At 41.8% G+C, this 22,686-nt stretch overlaps 1 protein-coding gene across 4 annotated transcripts in view; it reads right to left on the bottom strand.

Annotated features, from left to right (window-relative positions):
- The window catches only part of fam184b (family with sequence similarity 184 member B), a 184,294-nt gene that overhangs the window by 110,553 nt on the left and 51,055 nt on the right, over window positions 1-22,686 (bottom strand). For all 4 annotated transcript variants that reach the window (XR_015851174.1, XR_015851175.1, XM_088342823.1 and 1 more), the window contains exons 9-17: window positions 15,794-15,938; window positions 15,298-15,414; window positions 11,774-11,906; window positions 10,828-10,958; window positions 10,625-10,740; window positions 8,525-8,905; window positions 6,320-6,434; window positions 4,366-4,473; window positions 1,147-1,514 (exon numbers count right to left, since the gene is read on the bottom strand). Coding sequence is in view for 2 of the 4 variants with exons in the window: in XM_088342823.1 (XP_088198949.1) it covers window positions 1,147-1,514; window positions 4,366-4,473; window positions 6,320-6,434; window positions 8,525-8,905; window positions 10,625-10,740; window positions 10,828-10,958; window positions 11,774-11,906; window positions 15,298-15,414; window positions 15,794-15,938 (1,614 nt within the window). In the remaining 2 variants the exon portion in view is untranslated. The remainder of the gene's footprint in view (window positions 1-1,146; window positions 1,515-4,365; window positions 4,474-6,319; window positions 6,435-8,524; window positions 8,906-10,624; window positions 10,741-10,827; window positions 10,959-11,773; window positions 11,907-15,297; window positions 15,415-15,793; window positions 15,939-22,686) is intronic.

The following is a 22,686-nucleotide window of genomic DNA, read 5'->3' as shown; positions in this document are numbered from 1 at the left end:
TTCTGCGTTTGTTTAAGGTAAATTGTGCTTTACATCTTCACCAGTCAAAACCCTGGATTCAGACAAATACTGTATTTGTTGAATATGAATTAAGCAGTTTAATGGGGTAGCCATTTTGCCACTTAGTAAACAAATACAACACGAGCCCCGGCAACTACCAATCGTTTAATATTTCCCAGTATGCACAGCGCGAATAATGGAGTCGGCGGCTGTTTCTCGTAGTTGCGAGACCTTGCGAATTTAATATTGAGCCATATATAAGGCGCACTGTGTTATAAGGCGCATGGTCAGCTTTTGAAAAAAAACAAGACTTTTAGGTGCGCCTTATAGTGCGGAAAATACGGTAATCTGATTAAGATCAGAATATTGCTAACATGTGAAAGATTTTATCCGGGCGTGTGATTATCCGATGCTTAGTACGTTTACTGAAGGAAATAAGATCAGAATACTACCGATATTAAGGTTTAAAAAGGCAATGGAAAAAAATCAGAAAAGGCTTTTTGTCTGACTTTTTTTCATCGGTGCTTCAAAAATCTTGGTCTTCTAGTATAGCAAAAATTACACATACTTGCTCGCTAAACAAGCCCTATTTTAATTGGTTGCTTTCTTGGTGATATTTTCATTTTAACTTCCATCACTATGGTCAACATGCCCCAATTATATCTATGCATATATTGTGTAAATTTGTGCTTCTGTTGAGCAATTTATAAGCACAAGAGGTGCAGCACAAAGCACACTTTTTGACAGAGTAGGAAACAACTACGTCATATTTCGTTTTGCATTTAATAATAATCCAGTAAAGACAGGCCTACATGAACCACCCTCCCACTTTATTACCTTTTGTATAAATGACACCCTACTCGCTGTTTAAGTGATCAAAGGTGCACGTTTTGCTTTTCAAACTCTACTCAAGTGTATGACCTATTTTTGCATCCTCTAGTGTCTCTATTTAGCTGACAAAAATCCAGAGCTGCTCTGTTTTCCAAAGTGAGCTAACTATTGTGAGTCATTGTCTCCACATAAAGTTCCGGATCAAAGATTAATATTCCAAAGGCAGGTTATAAATAAAGCATGCTTAATAGCACACTTGTAAATGTTATATTGGGATGCTTTCACAGCATATTTTTAAACCTTTCCAAGTCTTACCTGATTGAGTGCCCCTGCAGGTACGTGCACGGCTCGTGGCAGGAGGGCGAAACGTAGCGGATGCCTGTGGGGGGCGTGGGGCACACAGGCAATGGCGCGGTGGGCGCCGGCGTGGTGGGGACGCAAGAAGTCCTGGTCCTGGGGGAGCGGGGTAGGGATGGGGGGGAACACTGGCCTAGAGACAGGGAAGTGTGCTTGTGCGGGAGGGACGAGGTGGAGTAGTGGGGGGCCACGTGAGGGTGGGAGGTGGACTGGTGTGGTAGAGTAGATGAAAAGGACATGGGCGGCGAGGAGGGAGGGTGAAGACGGTCATACACGCTCGAGCATGAGATGCTGCTCTGACGGGGGGACGGTACCACGTGTTTCCTCTGGAAACGCACAGGAACACGGCATTACAATTTCAGGAATAAAAATAATTGTTTTCAATCAAAAAATAATAATTGTACGTATAAACATGTATATATATATATATATATATATATATATATATATATATATACACACACATACACATGAGATCCGATCTGCAACCTCAGTGGAAATGTTTAAATCTAAACTTAAAACTCACTTCTACTCCATAGCATATGAATAACCTACTCTTCTCGTCGGCTGAAAAATAGTCTGTGTAATATAGTGTAATAATCTATGAAGCCCTTTGAGACTCTTCGTGATTTAGGGCTATACAAATAAAGATGACTTGACTTGACTACATAAAGTGCTTGCGGCTAAGGGATCCATGAACCGTGATATATGATATATACCCCCACCCCCCCAGGCTCACCAGAGCTGCCCCGTTTGGGACAAGCAACACCTTTCAGCAACTCTTTAGTGGGTTCACTGAAGAGGTCAAGGTTGCACGTACAAGAGAGGCTCTGCATTGCAGGGATTCAAAAAACAGTAAGTCATCAGCTGGTATCAGAATGAACACGGAAAAGAAGAGAGCTGAGTCACGCCCAATGCAAGAAACACTAGTTGGGCACTTGGCAACAGGGATCGACACCAGCTACTCCAGGTAGAGTGGAGGAAGAGTAAGAGCAGCGCAGTTGGCCTCTGGCAGCAGGGGGCATGGACAATATGGAAGAGCACAATACAGCACAAATTGATCGAGTCGAACATCATGCAGGCAGACTTCCATTGCGTCCTGTTCCCTGTGCTGGCAGTTTACAACACCCTGCCTGACCCAGTGAACCTTCAAGGTATTGGGAAGAGCTAGACACCCTCCTGTCCCCTTTGCTCTGAAAGATATGGACTACCAGATACAGATTCAGAAGGACCCGCCTCGGGAAAAGCCTGATTCTCGCTGCCATCACCCTCCTAAACAAGCCCCGCTAACCCTTTTTACACAGTCTACCCCCTCATTTGTCTCACACTGTCATATATTTGTATTTCTGCTGTTTTCTTGTAATGTAATGCCTCTAACCCCCCCCCTTGTACAGTTGATTGAAATTATTGCCATAAGGGTTTCAATAAATTCATATATATATATATATTAGTGCATCCGGAAAGTATTCACAGCGCTTAACTTTTTCAACATTTGGTAATGTTACAGCCTCATTCCAAATTGTATTAATTTAATCTCTTATCTCAAAATTCTACACAAAATACTCCATTATGACAATGTGAAAGACTTTTTTTTTTTACTTTCTTTTTTTGAATTTATTAAAAATAGAAAACTAAGAAATCACATTTACATAAGTATTCACAGCCTTTGCTTAATACTTTGTTGATCCACCTTTGGCAGCAAATACAGCCTTAAGTCTTTTTGAATATGATCCCACAGGTTTAGCACACCTATCTTTAGGCAGTTTTGTCCATTCTTCTTTGCAATAAATCTCAAGCTCAATTAGGTTGGATGGGAGACGTTTGTGCACAGCCATTTTCAGATCTCTCCAGAGATGTTCGATCGGATTCAAGTCTGGACTCTGGCTGGGCCACTCCAGGACATTAATGGAGTGGTTCTGAAGCCAATCTTTTGAGATCTTGGCTGTGTGCTTTGAGGCCGTTGTCCTGCTGAAAAATGAACCTTCGCCGCAGCCTGAGGTCAAGAGCGCTCTGGAGCAGGTTTTCATCCAGGATATCTCTATATATTGCTGCATTCATTTTCCTTCTATCCTGACTAGTCTGCCAGTTCCTGAGTTCAATCTTTGTCTCATCAGACCAGAGAATTTTGTTTCTCATGGTCTGAGAGTCATTCAGGTGCTTTTTGGCAAATTCCAGACGGGCTTCCATGTTCCTTTTACTAAGTAGTGGCTTTCGTCTGGCCACTCTACCATACAGGCCTGATTGGTGGATTGCTGCAGAGATGGTTGTCCTTCTGGAAGGCTCTCCTCTCTACACAGAGGAACGCTGGAGCCCTGACAGAGTGACCATCGGGTTCTTGGTCACCTCCCTGAATAAGGCCCTTCTTCCCTGATCGCTCAGTTTAGAAGGCCGGCCAGCTCTAGGAAGAGTCCTGGTGGTTCCAAATGTCTTCCATTTACGAATAATGGAGGCCACTGTGCTCATTGGGACCCTCAAAGCAGCAGAACATTTTCTGTATCCTTCCCCAGATTTGTGCCTCAAGACAATCCTGTCTCGCAGGTCTACAGACAGTTCTTTTGACTTCATGCTTGGTGTTTGTGCTCTGACATGCACACTCAACTGACCTTATATTGACAGGTGTGTGCCTTTCCAAATCATGTCCAGTCAACTGAATTTACTGCAGGTGGACTCCAATTAAGCTGTAGAAATATCTCAAGGATGATCAGTGGGAAAAAAGATGCACCTGAGCTCAATTTTGAGCTTCATGGCAAAGGCTGTGAATACTTATGTAAATGTGATTTCTTAGTTTTCTATTTTTAATAAATTCAAAAAAAGTAAAAAAAAAAAACTTTTTCACATTGTCATAATGGAGTATTTTGTGTAGAATTTTGAGATAAGAGATTAAATTAATACAATTTGGAATGAGGCTGTAACATAACAAAATGTGGAAAAAGTGAAGCGCTGTGAATACTTTCCGGATGCACTGTGTATATATATATATATATATATATATATATATATGAAAACAAATATATAAAGAAACTAAAATTATGAATGTAATTGTTTTTGTTCAGTGCAATACGTTGATTATAATTAAAACCACACACAAATCAGACAAATTGGTCTCTTAAAACCCTGTCAGATGTTACTTTCTGCCGGAAAGGATTACATTTTCATGAACTCGAGACACAAACTCACCCTCATGGTTGGCGTTGTGCTCACTGGGCGGGGCTTGTTCTCGCTGAGCCTGGGACCGCCGTTGTCCCCAACAACAGGAGAGTGGAGCTGCAGCTGATGCCGTTCTTCCTTTAGTGGGGAAAGAGAAAATTATTTTTATATTCACATTCAAATTCGTCCGAAACTGAATTAGGGCCCTAACACATAAGTTATAAATCGTTCACATTTGCTATGATGCAATAGGTACTAATCAAGGCTTTGCCCACACTATTAATCCAAAATTCAATACTTATGAGTTGAATAAGTTCTGTTATGAACTTTTGACTGAAACTGTTAAAAGGTATGTCAGAGCCTATCACCAGTGGGCCCCAACCAGGTTTTGAACTTGGCACAGGTGTGTACAATTATCACACACTTATTATCCATCCATTATCTTCTCCGCTTATCCTCAGTAGGGTCGCGGGGGTTCAGGAGCCCATCCCAGCTATCTCTGGGCAGTGGGCAGGGGACATCCTGAACTGGTTGCCAGCCAGTCGCAGGGCACAGAGAGAGACATACAATTAACTTGCTCATTCACAACTAGTGACAATTTGGACCGGCCAATTAACCTGACATGCATGTTTTTGAAATGTGGGAGGAGATCAAAGTGCCCGGAGGAAACTCACGCAAGCATGGGGAGAACATGCAAACTCCACACATGAAGGTTTGATCCCATGACATCAGAACTGTGTCGCACACGCGCTAACCACTGCCCTGCTGTGCTGCCCACTTATTAACCATTTATCCTGAATCCTTTAAAAGGACATTTTGATCAGCAAACTTGGTTAGATCATTCTTTTATGATGCCGGAGGTGGTGGACCAAAATATGGAGAAGTTGGAGGCAGGTGTGCTCAACAAAGGAGGGTTTATTAACAACAAACAGCAACCATCACGCTGCGTCTTAAAACAACTTGTAAAGCGTCCAAACCAGAAACGAAAACCCAAACCGGACATGGTAATGTTGTGGTATTTTTTCCAGTAAAAGGGTAATCTCACTCATTATTTTTTCTACCGTCATAATGCTGTTACTCTTATTGACGGTCAAAAGTGCGTGTTTATGTAAGTTTTGTGTGTGTGTTTATGTACATTTTTGTGTGTATTTACATACATTTTGTGTTTCGTACGTTTTTGAAGGTTCATTTACCTATGTTTTGTGTATTTAAGTACATTTAGTGCGTGTGCGTACGTTTTGTGTGTATTAACGTACTTTTTTTGTGTTTATGTACGTTTATGTACACGCTGGTTGTTATTTTATGATATTATTTACTGTTTATTTTTGTTGCACTTCAAGTGTAGGATAAATCGGTCGCTGGTGTGCAATAACTTGCAAGGTTGTAAAACACAAATACTTGTCTGTTCTTCTTTCTTCAACTGACTCAGAATTTCAAATTCTTTGACATCCAACAAGGTTTGGTAACGAGCTCCTTTTACAATAGAGTCATTTCCATTTCCAGTTCCATGCAGCTAAACTCTGGAATAGTCTTCCTGATGATGTCAGACAGGCGTCTACTCTGACAATGTTTAAGTCCAGGCTGAAAACAGCTCTGTTCAACTGTGCATACAACTGAAAGCGTTCTATCTGCACTCTTCACTTTTACCTTATTTTAATTCATTGATTTTATTATGTTTTATCTGTGGTTTTTATGCACTTTAAAAACCACATTTTACATTTTCAATGTCTTTTATTGTGTGTTTTTAACCTGTCTGCCACTTCCGTAAAGCACTTTGAATTGCCTGGTGTATGAATTGTGCTATACAAATAAACTTGCCTTGCCTTGCCTATTTTCAGAACAGGTCTGCAGGCTAGTCAGGTGTTGTTAGGGGGCTACCTGGTGCCCATGAGCACCACGTTGGTGACCCCCTGGACTAGCAGAATGAAGGTGAACTTTGAATAAATTCCTTTTATGTATTTTTTCCTTGTGTGTTTTCCCATACCACCAAATGTTTAATGAGCTGATCTCGTTCCGTCAGTCTCTCCTGAAGTTTCCCCAATTGCAAGTCGTCACATCGGGGTTCCCTCCTCCTGCATCGCTCCTCCCGCTCTCGTAACCTGCGGAAATCACAATGAATGTGCGAGCATCAATACCACATGCGTCAAAGTCAAAGCCCACGGGCCACATCAGGTTTTCTAAGGTCGTAAGCTGCAAGAAACTACTGTCTGATAGCATAAATATATATATTTTATGTTAATTACCATATTCACGATTTTTTATTATATATAATTTAATCGCTCTTGGGGGCGCCCCTAGTGAGTGTGGGGGGGCCTAAGCAGCCGCTTAGCTAGCTTAAGCCTTGGGCTGGCTCTGCATCAAGCTCTTTAGGACAGCTATTATGTCAAGGGTCTCCAAGGAGGTGCCCGCAGGCACCAGGGTGCCCCATAAGGACAACTGAGGTTCCTGCAGACCTCTTCTGAAAGTTGCTCACCAGTGCTGGGCCGTTTTCATTATCTACAGTAGTAAAATGGTTGAATGAGTCTATTTCACTCTGTTTTTAATAATTAACCTGGTAATAACATAGTAAAAACATAATAAATTGTTATTTCAAAAATTCAAATAAATAAATTCCAGATGATGGGCTTTATGAACAAAAACAAACATTCAAGTATTGATAACAATTTTTAAGCAATTAAGAGGGTAGAATAAAAATTAACTTGTGTATTAAAAAAAAATCATCGTTTTATTGATTTATTTGACAGGAAATGCATCAAACTGAATTCCAATTGATGCGCAAGAAAATGTATTTTTTTAGCGAGCTATCTGGCTATCTACCTTTTTAGTTTTGTTGTTAGTTATCAACCCACATCATGTTAGATTATTCAAACGTGTCACTAAATATGTTGTCACTATTGCATGAGTTTTCAGCTATATTGGTTTATTATTAAATCAGCACATCATTACTTTGAAAATTACATTATTAACTCAGTGGCCTTGGGTATGGCGCCCGCCCCGAGACTGGGAGGTTGTGGTTCAAGCCTCGGCCGAGTCATACCTAAAACATTGGTACCCATTGCCTCCCTGCTTGGCGTTCATCATTAGGGAATGGAATTGGGGGGTTTGGTCACCTAATGACTCCCAACACCTCAGCTGGGTTAAGCGAGGGGGCTGGGAATCCCCTCTTCTGAATCAATCTCCCAAAAAGAGTCAGAAATGACTCTAGCCACCTCCCACTAGGGGGATATGGCTTTGATATATATATATATATATATATATATATATATATATATATATATATATATATAAAATCAGCACATCATTACTTTGAAAATTACATTATTAACTTAGTTGTTATAAATGCGCCGTTTGCTTAACCACATATGTGAATGAAGTATATACTTTCTATATTTATTCAAGGTTTTCATATCAGTATTTTCCCAGCAATGGTTTGATGCGTCAGCCTTATCTTAGCAAACAACCTTTATAATCAAGCTGTGTGCAGTTTTGACAAAAGTCTCCTGTTCATTGAGTTCCTTTCTTTTGTCCCATTTTCTCAAATCCAAACCCTTTTCCAATTTGAGAGGGGCGAGACATTTTTTGGATGGCTTTTGGAAGGAGAAGACTCTCCTAAGCATTTGGTCTGGGGTGCATTTTGTTTTTTATTTTGTAATTTTGTAATAAAAGTCCTCACCTGAACTGCTCTTCTCAACTTTTTTTTTCTTGGTCCAAATATTTTGTCCAAAACCCAGAAGTTGACTAGACACGCAATTTCTACATCAATTTGGCAAGCTATCAAGCTAGCTTTTTACATTTTTTTGCATGCTATCTAACATTTTACCTTTTGTGCTAGTTAACAAGCTAAATTTTGGCCTCCTTTCTAGCTAGCTATCTAGATTTTTTTAGATTATTATGTGGCTGTTTGGATTGTCTTCTTTCTCTTAACTAGCTAGCCAGCTCCCTTTCAGTTTTTTACTTGTTTACCTTTCTAGCTAACTATCACTCCTTTTTTTAGCAACCCATCTACTTAAGTTGCTATTTTGGAAATGTATGTTATACTGGGTGATCTTTGCGCTAATAAGTAACAAAAGGTAGCTCAACGCTTGAAAAATGTTGGAGACTCCTGTATCATACTGATGTGGCCCTTGGTGCAAATGAGTTTTACATCCAAAATCTAAATGGTAAAGTTTTTGCACGTTGTGGTACTCACTCGTTCTCCAGGGCGACTATACGAGCCTGCAGCTGCATCTGAGCATTGCTGTATTCTGATACCAAATTCTGAATCTCTCTCTTGTGCTCCTTCCTGATGTCCTCCAGGTCTTTCTTCCTTCTGATGCCCACCTGCTCCGGTTTCTTCTTGTTCTCCTCCTCCCCCGCTTGCTCCTTGTCGTCATCATCTTTTCTCTCCTCCCACAGTTTGTGCGACTCCTCTAGCTTCTCCATCTCCACCCGAAGTTTCTCAACCTCCTCTTTCAAGCGCTGGGCTTCGTCTTCCAGGTGGGCGCCTCGGCTCTTTTCGGAGACCACACTTTCTTCTTCTTTCCTTTTCGTTTTGGGGTTCACCTGGAGGGAGCTGTGCGTGGGGTGATGGCTGGAAATATATGTGCAAGTGAAGTAGAGTTTTACGCACACTGGAACAGTCATAAATGACATAAAATGCCATAAGCAATTTCATATTCTCTGAGTGTGCATCATCTAAATACATAATAAACTGTACAGTATGTGATTATTATTTATCTTGTTTAATATGTTTAGGGTTGTACGACAACTGTTTTTTTCTACAGAAATTGCATCGGAGGGCACTATCTACACATATAGGATTTCCTAATACATAAACAGGGTTTAACTGACTTTTTAGGTCAGCTGAACAGGTGGAGATACAAATTTTAAATCAAAAGCTCAAGTTTAGTTGAGTGATCCTTAAGGCCACTCAAACAGGGGAATTGTTAGATTCGGCCTCTCAAATATTAAATAGAAGACTTGAGCTGACCCGCTCCATCGCTGTGACTTATCCTTGCTTGGCGTCTTCCCATTTAAAAATACTCTTGCACACATTATCCAGCTTCAACCAGTTAGCACCATCGAGCCACACATTGGCACAAGGACGAGGCTCCCTGGCACTTTTTCAAAAAACCCATGGCCCCAACAAGTGAAACGCTTGCAACGCCGGTGTTCTTAGTGGGCTACCTGGTGCCCATGAGCACCACGTTGATGACCCCGTGGACTAACAGAATGAAGGTAAACTTCATTTTAAACTCAATTGGGCATTATTAATTACTTAAGAGAAAATATTTAACTTTTATCTTTTACAAGGACTCCTCATACAATGCACCCCACCATTAACAATGATGAGAGTAAGATGTAGTTCCTTTTTCATTTAATGATCCGTCATAAAAATTTGTTTTTTAATGAAGAAATAAGTGTTAAAATGTCAAGAGGATAGGAGTTTTTCCCATCAGCCCTTAATTCATCATTTTTTTTACAAAGTCGTTGATTTTGAATTCATATGGATGAGCAGAGGAAGAATAATAAAATGTTATTCAACCGTTCAGAACCCAAATGTGTTCATTACATTTTTTTCTGACATTTTCTTAAGTCAAGGACCATCTGCTAATGTATGCTTTTATCTCCTTTCATTTTTATTATTGTAATTCCCTGCTCTCTGAATTCCCCAAAAGAAGTAAATGCATCGCTCCAGTTTTAAACTCCTTATCGATCGTGTAACATTCACCTAGAATCCCAATCCAAGACATACCGAAAGTAAATTGAATGCTGTTCTTGAGCCGTTTGAAGAATATGGTTTTGGTTCCTTTTAAAACGAAGCCGTTTCCCAAAGTGGCCATTTGGAGACGACAGGTATAACACCAATGTAACTGTATTTTACTTTGGCCAATTTTTTTAGACATTTTGAAAGAGTTGTAAATTCTTGACTTATCTTTTCAGTCAATCAACAATTGTGCACACTTGCACGTAATAATTGTACGTAAAAATGAATCAGGAGAGGCGTTGCACATCCGTTCACTCGGACTTTGAAATCTAATTGGAATACACATTGAAAATCTGTGCAACCTTTTGTTCAGCATTTAATTGGCTAACCAATGTGTGAATCATCACTTGAGTCGGTTACTATTGGCTGAAGACATTCATTGCTAAAGGAGGCAATCTCCATTCAATCAAACAGGTCCTCTTTGGCTAATTTGGGTTGTAAACCGTGAAAAACAGCCTGCTATTGGCCGAGAGTGGTGTCAGTCAAAAGGTCAGAGGCTGTCGGAACATTAAGGGGTTAAACCCATTGTGCATCTCTACTTACTTCTCCTGCAATTGCTTCTTGAGCATTGTGTTTTCTCTCTGCAGCTCCAGCATGGCACAACGGCTCTCATCCAGCTGACGCTCAAACACCTGGTTCTGATTCTGCTGCTTCAGGTCCTGAAAGTGCACAGAAGCACATTTGGATTATTTAGGTCAATAGACACAAGGGAGAGGGGCGAATAGATTTGTGTATCTATGTGTTACCTGCTGCAACGCCATCATTTGTGTGTGAGCCTGCAGTTGGGCCTGAAGGTCTTCAATCTGCTGCATGTGCCTCTGGGTCATCTGTCGGCTCCATTCTGTGTGCTGCTGGGTCAGCTCGGCTCGCTGCTTGTCTGAAAAAAAAACAAAGAAGATATAGTGGGGCAAATAACTATATAGTCAACCACTAATTGTGGAAGTTCTCCCACTGAATTGCATCTGAAGAACACCATACCCACTGAGAAGCACAAGAGTGGAAACAATATGCTTTAGGGACACTTTTCTACAAAGGAACCAGGATGGTTGATTCGGAGGAAAGGATGAATGGGTTCCTGAATAGACAGCTTTTGTGTGAAAATCTCCTTCCATCAGCATGGGCATTTCAGTTGAGACGAGGCTGGCTCTTTCAGCCGGGGCAAAAAAGGAATGGCTTTGTAAAAAAAAAATTAAGGTCCTAAAGTGGCATAGCATGTCTCTAGATCTCAACCCCATTGAAAATCTAAGTAGGGTGTTGAAAGTCTGTGTAGCCCAACGACAGCCCTAAAACGTTACTGCTCTAGAGGATATCTGAATGGAGAAATGGGCCAAAATACCAGCAAACAGTGTGTGAAAAGCTTGTGTTAGAGAAAACATTTGGCCTCCATTAGTGCCGACAAAGGATACATATTGTAACAAAGTATTGAGATGAACTTTTAGTATTGACCAAATACTAATTTTCCATCATGATTTGCAAATAAATTATTTAAAAATCAAACAATGGTATTTACCACATTCCGTTTTTTATCGTTGAGGTTTACTCATGTTGACAATACAAACGTTTCTAATATTTCAAAAGTGGGAAAACTTGCACAATTAGTTGTTGAATAAATAATTATTTGCCCCATTGTATAAAGAAAACCATCCCCTAACAGGAATCTGTTTGCTTGTTGCCATGGTGATGCCATGTTACCTAATTCCAGGTGGTGCATGGTCTGCAGTCGGTTCCTCTCAGAGAGGACGTCGTCCTTGGCTTGTCTCTTCAATGTTTGTAGTTGCAAGGCGTGGTTGCGTCTCTCCTCTGCTGAGCATTGGCTCTGCGGCTCCTAGGATCAAAAATGTGTCTTTATGTTAATTATTGATCCTTCTTAATGCCGTGACTTGCTCTCAAACACTTCTCCGAACCTTGACAAATGTAATATAGGGTTTGTACACTTTTTTTCATGGCCAAATTCAAGCACTTTTCAAGCACTTTCAAGGCCAATTTTACAAGTACCTTCACAGGAAGAAATCCAGCGCTGATCAAAAGAATGTTTCAATTTGTCACACTTGTCTACAAACACGGAAAGGGTTCTATAGAAGTTGGTTAAAAATTAAGTTCAATACAGAAGACCATAAAAAAGTACTTTATGAATAAAAAACAGAAGAATGAGCAAAATGTTAGAGACTGCTGATCTTTTACTTTTAGTTTTACTTATTTTAAGTTGTATTTTATGCGTGTTTTTCAGAGACTGTGTCTAAATTGGCTGAAATAGAATTGTAAATAGTTATCTATTTTGAAATTCTTTTTTTTTGTACTGAAGAGTTACTATTTAAACAGTTTCATTTTATTGTTTTGCATTTTCAGGGATGTTGTGCTGTTATTAAACCTACACTGAAACGACCCAACCTTGATCCAGAAAGCTTATGTAATTATAGACCTGTGTTAAACCTACCGTTTCTTTCTAAAGTACTTGGAAAAGTTGTGATACGGAAGCTGAATGATTTTATATCCGGGAAATATCTTTTGGAATTTATGCAATCAGGATTCAGGGCTAACCACTCTACTGAGACAGCCCTGATTAAGGTAACCAATGATCTACTGGCAATGGACTCCGGCGTTTCATCACTCTTGCTGCTGCTGGACCTTGGTGCTGTCTTTGAAACTGTGGACCATAGTATCTTACTAGAATGGTTGGAAAAATGGATTGGTCTCTCAGGAACCGTCATTTTATGGTTCAGATCCCAACTCTCAGATAGGACCCACTGTGTTAAATATGGTGAAATGACATGTGAGCCCTTTAGTGTTACCTGTGGTGATCCACAGGCCCCCTTTTCAGCATTTACAGTGCATCCGGATAGTATTCACAGTGCTTCACTTTTTCCACATTTTGTTATGTTACAGCCTCATTCCAAATTGTATTAATTTAATCTCTTATCTCAAAATTCTACACAAAATACTCCATTAGGACAATGTGAAAAAGTTTTGTTTTTTTTACTTTTTTAAAATTTGTTAAAAATAGAAAACTAAGAAATCACATTTACTTAAGTATTCACAGCCTTTGCTTAATACTTTGTTGATCCACCTTTGGCAGCAAATACAGCCTCAAGTCTTTTTGAATATGATCCCACTAGTTTAGCACACCTATCTTAAGGCAGTTTTGCCCATTCTTCTTTGCAATAAGTTTCAAGCTCAATCAGGTTGGATGGGAGACGTTTGTGCACAGCCATTTTCAGATCTCTCCAGAGATGTTCGATCGGATTCAAGTCTGGGCTCCGGCTGGGCCACTCCAGGACATTCACGGAGTGGTTTTGAAGCCAATCTTTTGAGATCTTGGCTGTGTGCTTTGGGTCATTGTCCTGCTGAAAAATGAACCTTCGCCCCAGCCTGAGGTCAAGAGCGCTCTGGAGCAGGTTTTCATCCAGGATATCTCTATATATTGCTGCATTCATTTGTCCTTCTATCCTGATTAGTCTGCCAGTTCCTGCTGCTGAAAAACATCCCCACAGCATGATGTAGCCACCACCATGCTTCACTGTAGGGATGGTATTGGCCTGGTGATGAGCGGTGCCTGGTTTCCTCCAAACATGGCGCCTGGCATTCACACCAAAGAGTTCAATCTTTGTCTCATCAGACTAGAGAATTTTGTTTCTCATGGTCTGAGAGTCATTCAGGTGCTTTTTGGCAAATTCCAGACAGGCTTCCATGTTCCTTTTACTTAGGAATGGCTTTCGTCTGTCCACTCTACCATACAGGCCTGACTGGTGGATTGCGGCAGAGATGGTTGTCCTTCTGGAAGGCTCTCCTCTCTCCACAGAGGAACGCTGGAGCTCTGACAGAGTGACCATCGGGTTCTTTGTCACCTCCCTGACTAAGACCCTTTTTCCCCCGATCGCTCAGTTTAGATGGCCGGCCAGCTCTAGGAAGAGTCCTGGTGGTTCCAAATGTCTTCCATTTACGAATAATGGAGGCCACTGTGCTCATTGGGACCTTCAAAGCAGCAGAATTTTTTCTGTATCCTTCCCCAGATTTTTGCCTCAAGACAATCCTGCCTCGCAGATCTACAGACAGTTCTTTTGACTTCATGCTTGGTGTTTGTGCTCTGACATGCATACTCAACTGTGGGTCCTTATATAGACAGGTGTGTGCCTTTCCAAATCATGTCCAGTCAACTGAATTTACTGCAGGTGGACTCCAATTAAGCTGTAGAAAGATCTCAAGGATGATCAGTGGAAAAAAGATGCACCTGAGCTCAATTTTGAGCTTCATGGCAAAGGCTGTGAATACTTATGTAAATGTGATTTCTTAGTTTTCTTTTTGTAATAAATTCAAAAAAGGTAAAAAAAAAAAACTTTTTCACATTGTCATAATGGAGTATTTTGTGTAGAATTTTGAGATAAGAGATTAGATTAATACAATTTGGAATGAGGCTGTAACATAACAAAATGTGGAAAAAGTGAAGCGCTTTGAATACTTTCCGGATGCACTGTACATGAATCCTTTTGGTGATATTGTTCGCAAGTATAATATCAGTTTCCATTGCTACGCAGATGACACTCAACCATATCTTCCGATGGAGGAATCTGCCACAATAAACTGTGGAAATTTGGGGGCCTGCCTCACTGAGATAAAAGAATGGATGTCACTTCACTTCTTGCGCCTTAACTCTGAAAATACCGAAATGTTAGTTATTGGTCCATCTAAATGCCGTAACTTGTTCTCAAAAACTGCTCTGAACATTGCCAAAAGTAATATCAACCAGAGCGACTCAGTCAAAAATTTAGGTGTCATATTTGACCCCAATCTCTCCTTTCAAACACAAGTTAAGAATATTACTAGAACAGCTTTTTTCCATCTTCACAACATTGCTAAAATTCACCCTAAGGTGTCTCAGTCGGATGCAGAGATTATAATTCATGCGTTTGTTACCTCCCGTCTCAATTACTGTAATGCATTACTCTCCGGTCTCCTGAAGTCTAAAATCAAGATAAATGGAAGTGCACGAGCTCTCAAAAATGAGTTTGATTTGGAAATTGAATTACCCAAACTCTAAATAACAGAGGCACTTGTGCATGCTTTCCTCTCCTCTCATAATCTAAAATGTAGATCATTGTAATTCCCTGCTCTCTAGACATCCCAATAATAGCGGAATCACATGACACCAGTTTTAAAATCACTAAGACTTTTGTAAATCGTAAAATCAAAATAGAAGCTTAGATCATTTTGTGTGAGCGTACGTGCAGCAATTCCTTCAGCTTCTTGTTGATCTCTTGGGTCTCAATGACCTCCTTCCTCAGCTTGTCAAGCTCAATGCAGCTTCGGGAATCGTCTCCAGTTCCCGCCTTTGTCTCCGTCTGCATCACGAGAACAAAGGTGGAAAAAACTTAAAGGGAAATCAAAATAGAAAATTGGCTTCACTCTTATGGTTGTCAAACATTTCTCTAATATGCTACTATTGTAAGATGATGTCATTGCATAATTATTAGGGCTGAATCCCATTTGTTAAAGCTCCTGGAAATTAGGAGATGGCAGAGTCAATTGACACACTTACGGTGGTCTATAACGTCACCGGGCCTTTAAAACCAGGCAGCAACATCCGCTCTCTCTTTTCCTTGGACTCAGAGCCTCTGTCAAGCTCTTGGTATGGTGGATGCACGTACTGTATATGTCTATCTTAGACGTGCTCCAATAAACTCTCCTTTTTCATCTTTTTCATCTGTGAAGCGGGCTGACCTGCATCTCATCCAGTTGACTCTGCAGCTCTGCGATGTGAGTTTGTAAATCTTGTTCCTGGTTTTGCCACCGCTGCTCGCTCTCGGCCACCGCAGCATTCATCTCGATCCGGAACTCGGCCCTCAGGCGATCTTCGCACTCGGACCTGGAGGGAGAATGGTAAAAGAGCCCATTTCCATTACATTTACTCTGTTTCATTTACTTGAGTAGGTTTGGGGACATTTTGTCCTTCTCTGAATATTTTTAAATCAATATACTTTTTAATTTTACTTCATTAAATTCGTGAAGAAGAAATTGTACTCTCACTCTGCTACATTAGACGACATTTACTAGTTACTTAAATCCCCTCTGCATAAGTACAGGTCTGGCTGTCTCTGCTAGACCTCGGTTCTCTTATTTAGATTTGACCAGTGACCCAAACAATCACAAGGTGACAACAGGGACAAAGGTTCTCTCATTCTTTTCTCCTCTCCATCTCTTTCATTATTGCATTTCTCCTTATTCTCCCATTCTACTTCTCTCTCATTCTTTCTTTCTCTTTCTTTCTTTGTTTTGTTTCTCTATTTCAATCTTTGTTTTGCTCTTTCTTGATTTCCATCTCACAATAGTTAATTCTTTTTTTCTTTGTCTTTTTTTCTGTTCTCCTTTTTTTCTTAATTTCTTTCTCCATCTTTCTTTATGTCGTTACCTTTCATCCTCTCTTTCTCAATCTTTTTCTTGCCTCTTTCTTTCTCTTTGTCAATTTCTCTTTTTTGTCAAGTCTTGCTTATTTGGAGTCTCAAAGGGCTGCAAAGACCACAGACTATTTCAAACAGGGGCGGCAGTAGCTCAGGAGGTAGAGCGCTCGTCTTGGGATGAAGGGATCCCAGTTCGAATCCCGGCTTGTCCGTGTTACATGTCGAAGTGTCCTTGGGTAAGACACTGAACCCCTAATACCCCCAATAAGCAGGTTAGCGTCTTACATGGCTGCAATACAAGGCCGCTATTGGGAAATGTCAAGCACACTGTAAAGCACTTTGGGAAGTCATTGACTTGAAAAGCGCTATATAAATGCAGATCATTTCATTTCATTTCAAACCATGGACTATTATTACACCTAAAATCTACATGAAGACAATAAAAAACTAAAAAATCTCAGCATGAAGAAAATGAAAAATCCTTGAGATGAGGTTATCCCACGTCCAGGATGACCAGGCTGCAATGGATTGTTGCTTTGACAAATAATAACATTGAAAATAAAATATAAAATAAAAAACAAAATATAAACGATGATCATCTTCATAAGCTATAGAATATAATTATGTTTTAAGACTAGATTTTAAACATTATTATTTTTATTTTCATTTTTTTACACTTACCCATGAAAAGCAGGTTATATACAGTGAAGAAAAGTATTTGAACACCCTTCTATTTTGCCATTTATCCCACTTAGAAATCATGAAGGGGTCTGAAATTCTCATCGTATGTGCATGTCCACTGTGAACGAGATAAACTGAAAAGAAAACTCCAGAAATCACAATGCATGATATTTTTAACGATTTATTTGTGTAAAACAGCTGCAAATAAGTATTTGAACACCTGAGAAAATAGAATAGAATAGAATAGAATAGAATATACCTTTATCGTCATTGTTACAAATGGGCTAACATATTGTGACAACGAAATTGGGCATGACACTCCAGTTTTACACATTCATAGTGAGGTATGAGCAAGAAGATAAAGGAACAGAGAAGATAATGTTATAAGACAAGGGGGATAAGGCTATAGTTATAATTTACATGGTATTTACACAAGAAATGTCGGCATGTGGGATGTTACATACAGGGTTGTCGTGATAACGTTGGTATCGTAACGGTTGTGCAATATTGCATTTGGTGCAAAGTCATCATAGTGCAAAAATAGTCAGCATATGCATTGGTGCAAACATAGACATCATAGTGCAGAAACAGGAAATGGTCAGACATTGTGCAATTTGAGCATTAAACGTAGTGCAGTCGGCATGTGCAAGAACAAGACATGAGTAACATTATATTCGTATGAGGTAGTGTTGGCACGAGTTTTCAGTTTTTTTGTGCGGTGTCTGTTTGAGCAGTGGACAAACATAGTGCAGACAGCATGTACGTGAGTACCATTTTACATACGTGCGAGGTAGTTTTTTTGCAACAGTTTTCAGTTTTTTGTGCGGTGTCTGTTTAGGGTGGTAATGGCTGTGGGGAAGAAACTGTCTCTGAGTCTGTTCGTTTTTGCTTTGTGTGACCTGTAGCGCTTGCCGGAAGGGAGCAGGTCGAAGAGATGGTGGCCGGGGTGAGAAAAGTCCTTGATGATGTTTTCTGCTCTGCTGAGGTAGCGAGAGCAGGCAATGTCTTCCAGACTGGGCAGAGAGCAGCCGACGATTCTCTGGGCTGTTTTGATGATCCTCTGGAGCTTTTTCCTGTCTGCTGCTGTGCACCCAGCATACCACACCGTGATGCAGTATGTTAGGATGCTCTCCACTGTGGCTTTGTAGAAGGACACGTGCAGCTGCTGTTTTAGGTTATTTTTCCTGAGCAATCTCAGGAAGTGCAGTCGCTGCTGGGCCTTCCCTACCACCACTCTGGTGTTTGCATACCAGGAGAGGTCGTCGGAGATGTGCACGCCCAGGAATTTGAACGAGTGGACTCTCTCTACACAGTCTCCCTTTATGATGAGTGGTGCTGGATTCCTGCCATTCCTTCTGAAATCCAGAATCAGTTTTTTTGTTTTTGTGGTGTTCAATATGAGGTGGTTTTCCGAACACCACGTTGAAAGTGACTCAACCTCATCCCTGTATGCCGCCTCGTCCCCTTCAGAGATGAGGCCGATCAAGGTGGTATCGTCAGCGAACTTAATGATAGTGTTTGTGGGGTGGGTCGGTGAGCAGTCGGAGCTGTAGAGGGTGAAAAGCAGGGGGCTCAGTGCACAACCTTGGGGGGAGCCAGTGTTCAGTGTTAGGGTGGGAGAGACGTGGGTACCGAGTTTCACCGACTGTGGGCGGTTGGAGAGGAAGTCCATTATCCAGTGGCAGATGGAGGGAGAGAGTCCTAGGTGTGCAAGTTTCTCCACCAGGATCTCCGGGATAATGGTGTTGAAGGCTGAGCTGAAGTCCAGGAAGAGCATTCTGGCGTAGCTCCCCCGGTGATCCAGGTGTTTCAGCACGGTGTGAAGTGCTGTGTTTATGGCGTCGTCAGTGGAGCGGTTTGCCCTGTAGGCAAACTGGTGGGGGTCCAGTGTGAGTGGCAGGGAGTTTTTGATGTGCCGGGACACAAACCTCTCGAAGCACTTCATGACCACAGGCGTAAGAGCTACAGGCCTGTAGTCGTTGAGGCTTTCCACTGCTGACTTTTTGGGGATGGGAATGATGGTGGAGGTTTTGAGGCAAGGTGGGACGGTCGCCTGTGACAGGGACCGGTTGAAGATGGTGGTGAAGACCCCAGCCAGCGGATTGGAACAGTCCCTGAGTACCCTCCCTGGTACTCCATCCGGGCCAGTTGCCTTCCTGGGGTTTATGGTATTCAGCGCACGCCTAACTTCGTGCTCCTGAAATGTGAGGGAGTTTCTGCTGGTTGTTGGTGGGTGTGATGTGGCTGTTTGTGGCCTACCAGCTTCAAAGCGAGCGAAGAACTGATTAAGGTCCTCAGCTAGTGAAGCCTCAGCCTCAACAGTTGCCAGGTTGTGGCCTCTGAAGTTGGTGATGTGTTGGAGGCCCTGCGACATCCTCCTCGGGTCATTTCCAGCGAAGAGGTGCTCGATCCTCCTTGTGTAGGCTGCTTTTGCTTCCTTGATGCCTCTCTTCAGGTCAGCCCTAGCCACCCCGTAAAGAGCCTTGTCTCCAGACCTGAAGGCGGTGTTGCGGTGTTTGAGGAGGGTGCGCACCTCGCTGGACATCCAGGGTTTTTGGTTTGGGTAGTTTTTGATTTTTTTATATACTGTGACTTCATCCGTGCAGTAACGGATGTAGGATAAAACAGTGTCAGTGAATTTCTGGAGGTCATGGTGTTCAAATACCTCCCAGCAAGTTTGATCAAAACAGTCCTGCAGCTTGGAGAGGGCTCCCTCAGGCCACGTTTGTATTGTCCTCGTTACCGGTTTTGTTTTCCTTCGGATGGGGGTGTATGAGGGGGTAAGGGATAGGCATAGGTGATCCGAATTTACTAGGTAGGGGAGGGGGGAAGCTTTGTATGCGTTTTTGAGGTTGCTGTAAACGCGGTCCAAAGTTTTTTCACCCCTTGTTGCACAGTTCACATGTTGATAGAATTTTGGAAGAACAGTCCTTAAACATGCCTTATTAAAGTCGCCAGCGATAATGAAAGCTCCGTCGGGGTGTGCAAGCTGTTGAATGTTTATGGTAGCGAGTAGAAGGTTTAGCGCTGTGCTAGCGTTAGCATCCGGAGGAATGTAAACAGCTATCACAATGAGCACAGTTAGCTCTCGCGGTATATAGAATGGTCTACACGATACCGCCAGAAACTCTAGATCGGGCGAGCAGTGTGCATCAATAATTCTGCTGTTATTGCACCACGCATTATGTACGTAAATGCATAGTCCCCCACCTCTTTTTTTGCCGGAGTCTTCGTTGCGGTCGTATCGGTGTAGCGTGCGTCCTGCTAGCTGAACTGCAGCGTCGGGGATCCGCGGGTCAAGCCATGACTCCGTGATCACAAAAATGTTGCTATTCCGTACGAAGTTGTTGGTAGCTATCCGCAGCTCAAGCTCACTGATTTTGTGTACGATGGATCTGGCGTTGGTCAGGAAGATACTCGGAAGCGCTTGTCGGTGTGGTCGTCTTTTTAGCTTCTTCGCTAGGCCTCCCCGAGAGCCTCGTTTTTGTTTACGTTCCCTCCGCCGTCTCCGTCGCTTGTTGGGCGGGCAGGTAACCCAGGGAGATCCCGGTGGTCTTCGTATGTCCTTTGGGATGTTGTTGTTGGTGTTGTAATCGTGAAATGAGTCGAAATCTAATCTTAGACCCAGGTTAATAAGTTCCTGGCGACTTAAGGTGATAGTTGCCGAACAGGTATTTATCAAAGAAAGGATGAGAGATAAAAGAACACTTAAAGTAAAAAGATTTACTGGAGAGACACGTGAAGCCGCTGCGTATAGTCGCGCCGCCATGTTGGAAAAAAAAAAAAAAATGAATGTTAATATTTGGTACAGTAGCCCTTGTTTGCTTTTACAGAGGTCAAATGTTTCCTGTAGTTTTCCACCAGGTTTGGACACACTGCAGGAGGGATCTTGGCCCACTCCTCGACACAGATCTTCTTTAGATTGGTCAGGTTTCTGGGCTGTCGCTGAGATACACGGAGTTTGAGCTCCCTCCAAAGATTTTCTATTGGGTTCAGGACTAGAGACTTGCTGGGCCATGCTAGAACCTTGATATGCTTTTTACTAAAGCACTCTTTGGTTTTCCCTGTTGTGTGCTTCGGGTTGTTGTCATGTTGGAAGACCCAGCCACGACCCATCTTCAATGCTCTGACTGAGGGAAGGAGGTTGTTCCCCAAAATCTCACAATACACGGCCCCAGTCGTCCTTTCTTTGAATGCAGTGCACTCGTCCTGTCCCTTGTGCAAAAAACACCCCAAACATGATACTATCATCCCCATTTTCAACAGTAGGGTTGGTCTACTGAAGAATTGTACTCTTCATTCTTCCTCCAAACAAGCTTAGTGGAATTATGACCCCAAAAAAAATATATTTTGGTCTTATCTGACCACAAAACTTTCTCCCATGAATCTTCTGTATCATCCAAATGGTCATATGCAAACTTAAGACGGGCCTTGACATATGCTGGTTTAAGCAGGGGAACTTTTTGTGTAATGCATGATCTCAAATCATGACGTCTCAGTGTATTACCTACAGTAAACTTGGAAACGGTGGTCCCAGCTCTTTTCAGGTCATTGACCAACTCCTGTCGCGTAGTTCCGGGCTGATTCCTCACCTTTCTTAGAATCATTGAGACCCCACGAGGTGATATCTTGCATGGGGCTCCACTCCGATTGAGATTGACCGTCACGATTAGCAAAAGGTAAAGATGTTTACTTGGCTTTCTTGGACTTGGAAAAGGCATATGACAGAGTTGATAGAGAGGTGTTGTGGCAAGTGATGGTGATGTAAGGAGTGGGTGGAAAGTTGTTGGAAGCATTGAAGAGTTTTTATATGAACAGCAGAGCATGTGTAAGAGTAGGGAGTGAGACAAGTGAGTGGTTCCCTGTGTTGACTGGTGTGAGACAGGGGTGTGTGATGTCACCATGGCTGTTTAATGTGTACATGGATGGTGTGGTGAGAGAGGTGAATGCAAGAGTATTTGGCAGAGGTGTAGAGATGATGGACAACAGTGGAATAGTGTGGCAGGTAAGTCAGTTGTTGTTTGCAGATGACACAGCGCTTGTGGCTGATTCTGAGGAAACATTGAGAAGGTTGGTAACAGAGTTTGGAAGAGTATGTGGTAGGCGTAAGTTATGTGTCAATGTTGGGAAGAGTAAGGTGATGAAGTGTTCACGTGATGGAGTGGGCATGATGTTAGAAATCAAGTTGCATGAACAGGTGCTGGAAGAAGTTGAAAGCTTTAGGTACTTGGGTTGTGATGTGGCTGCAGTTGGTGGAATGGAGTGTGAGGTATTGCACAGACTGAATCAAGGAAGCAAGGTTTTGGGTGCTCTGAGGAGAGTGATGAACAACAAGAGTATGAGTATGGATGTTAAGAGGGGACTGTATGAGAGTGTGATTGTGCCGACTGTGTTGTATGGTGCAGAGACTTGGAGCCTGAACGCAGATTTAAGAAGGAAATTGAATGTTTTTGAGATGAAGTGTTTGAGGACTATGTTAGGAGTGACAAGATTGGATAGACTGAGAAAGGAAATTGTGAGAGACAGAACTGGAGT

The sequence above is a fragment of the Urocampus carinirostris genome, chromosome 8 (genome assembly GCF_059441175.1).
Source record: "Urocampus carinirostris isolate Australia breed hairy pipefish chromosome 8, RoL_Ucar_1.0, whole genome shotgun sequence".
Classification (NCBI taxonomy): domain Eukaryota; kingdom Metazoa; phylum Chordata; class Actinopteri; order Syngnathiformes; family Syngnathidae; genus Urocampus; species Urocampus carinirostris.
This window is presented reverse-complemented; position numbering and strand designations above follow the sequence as displayed.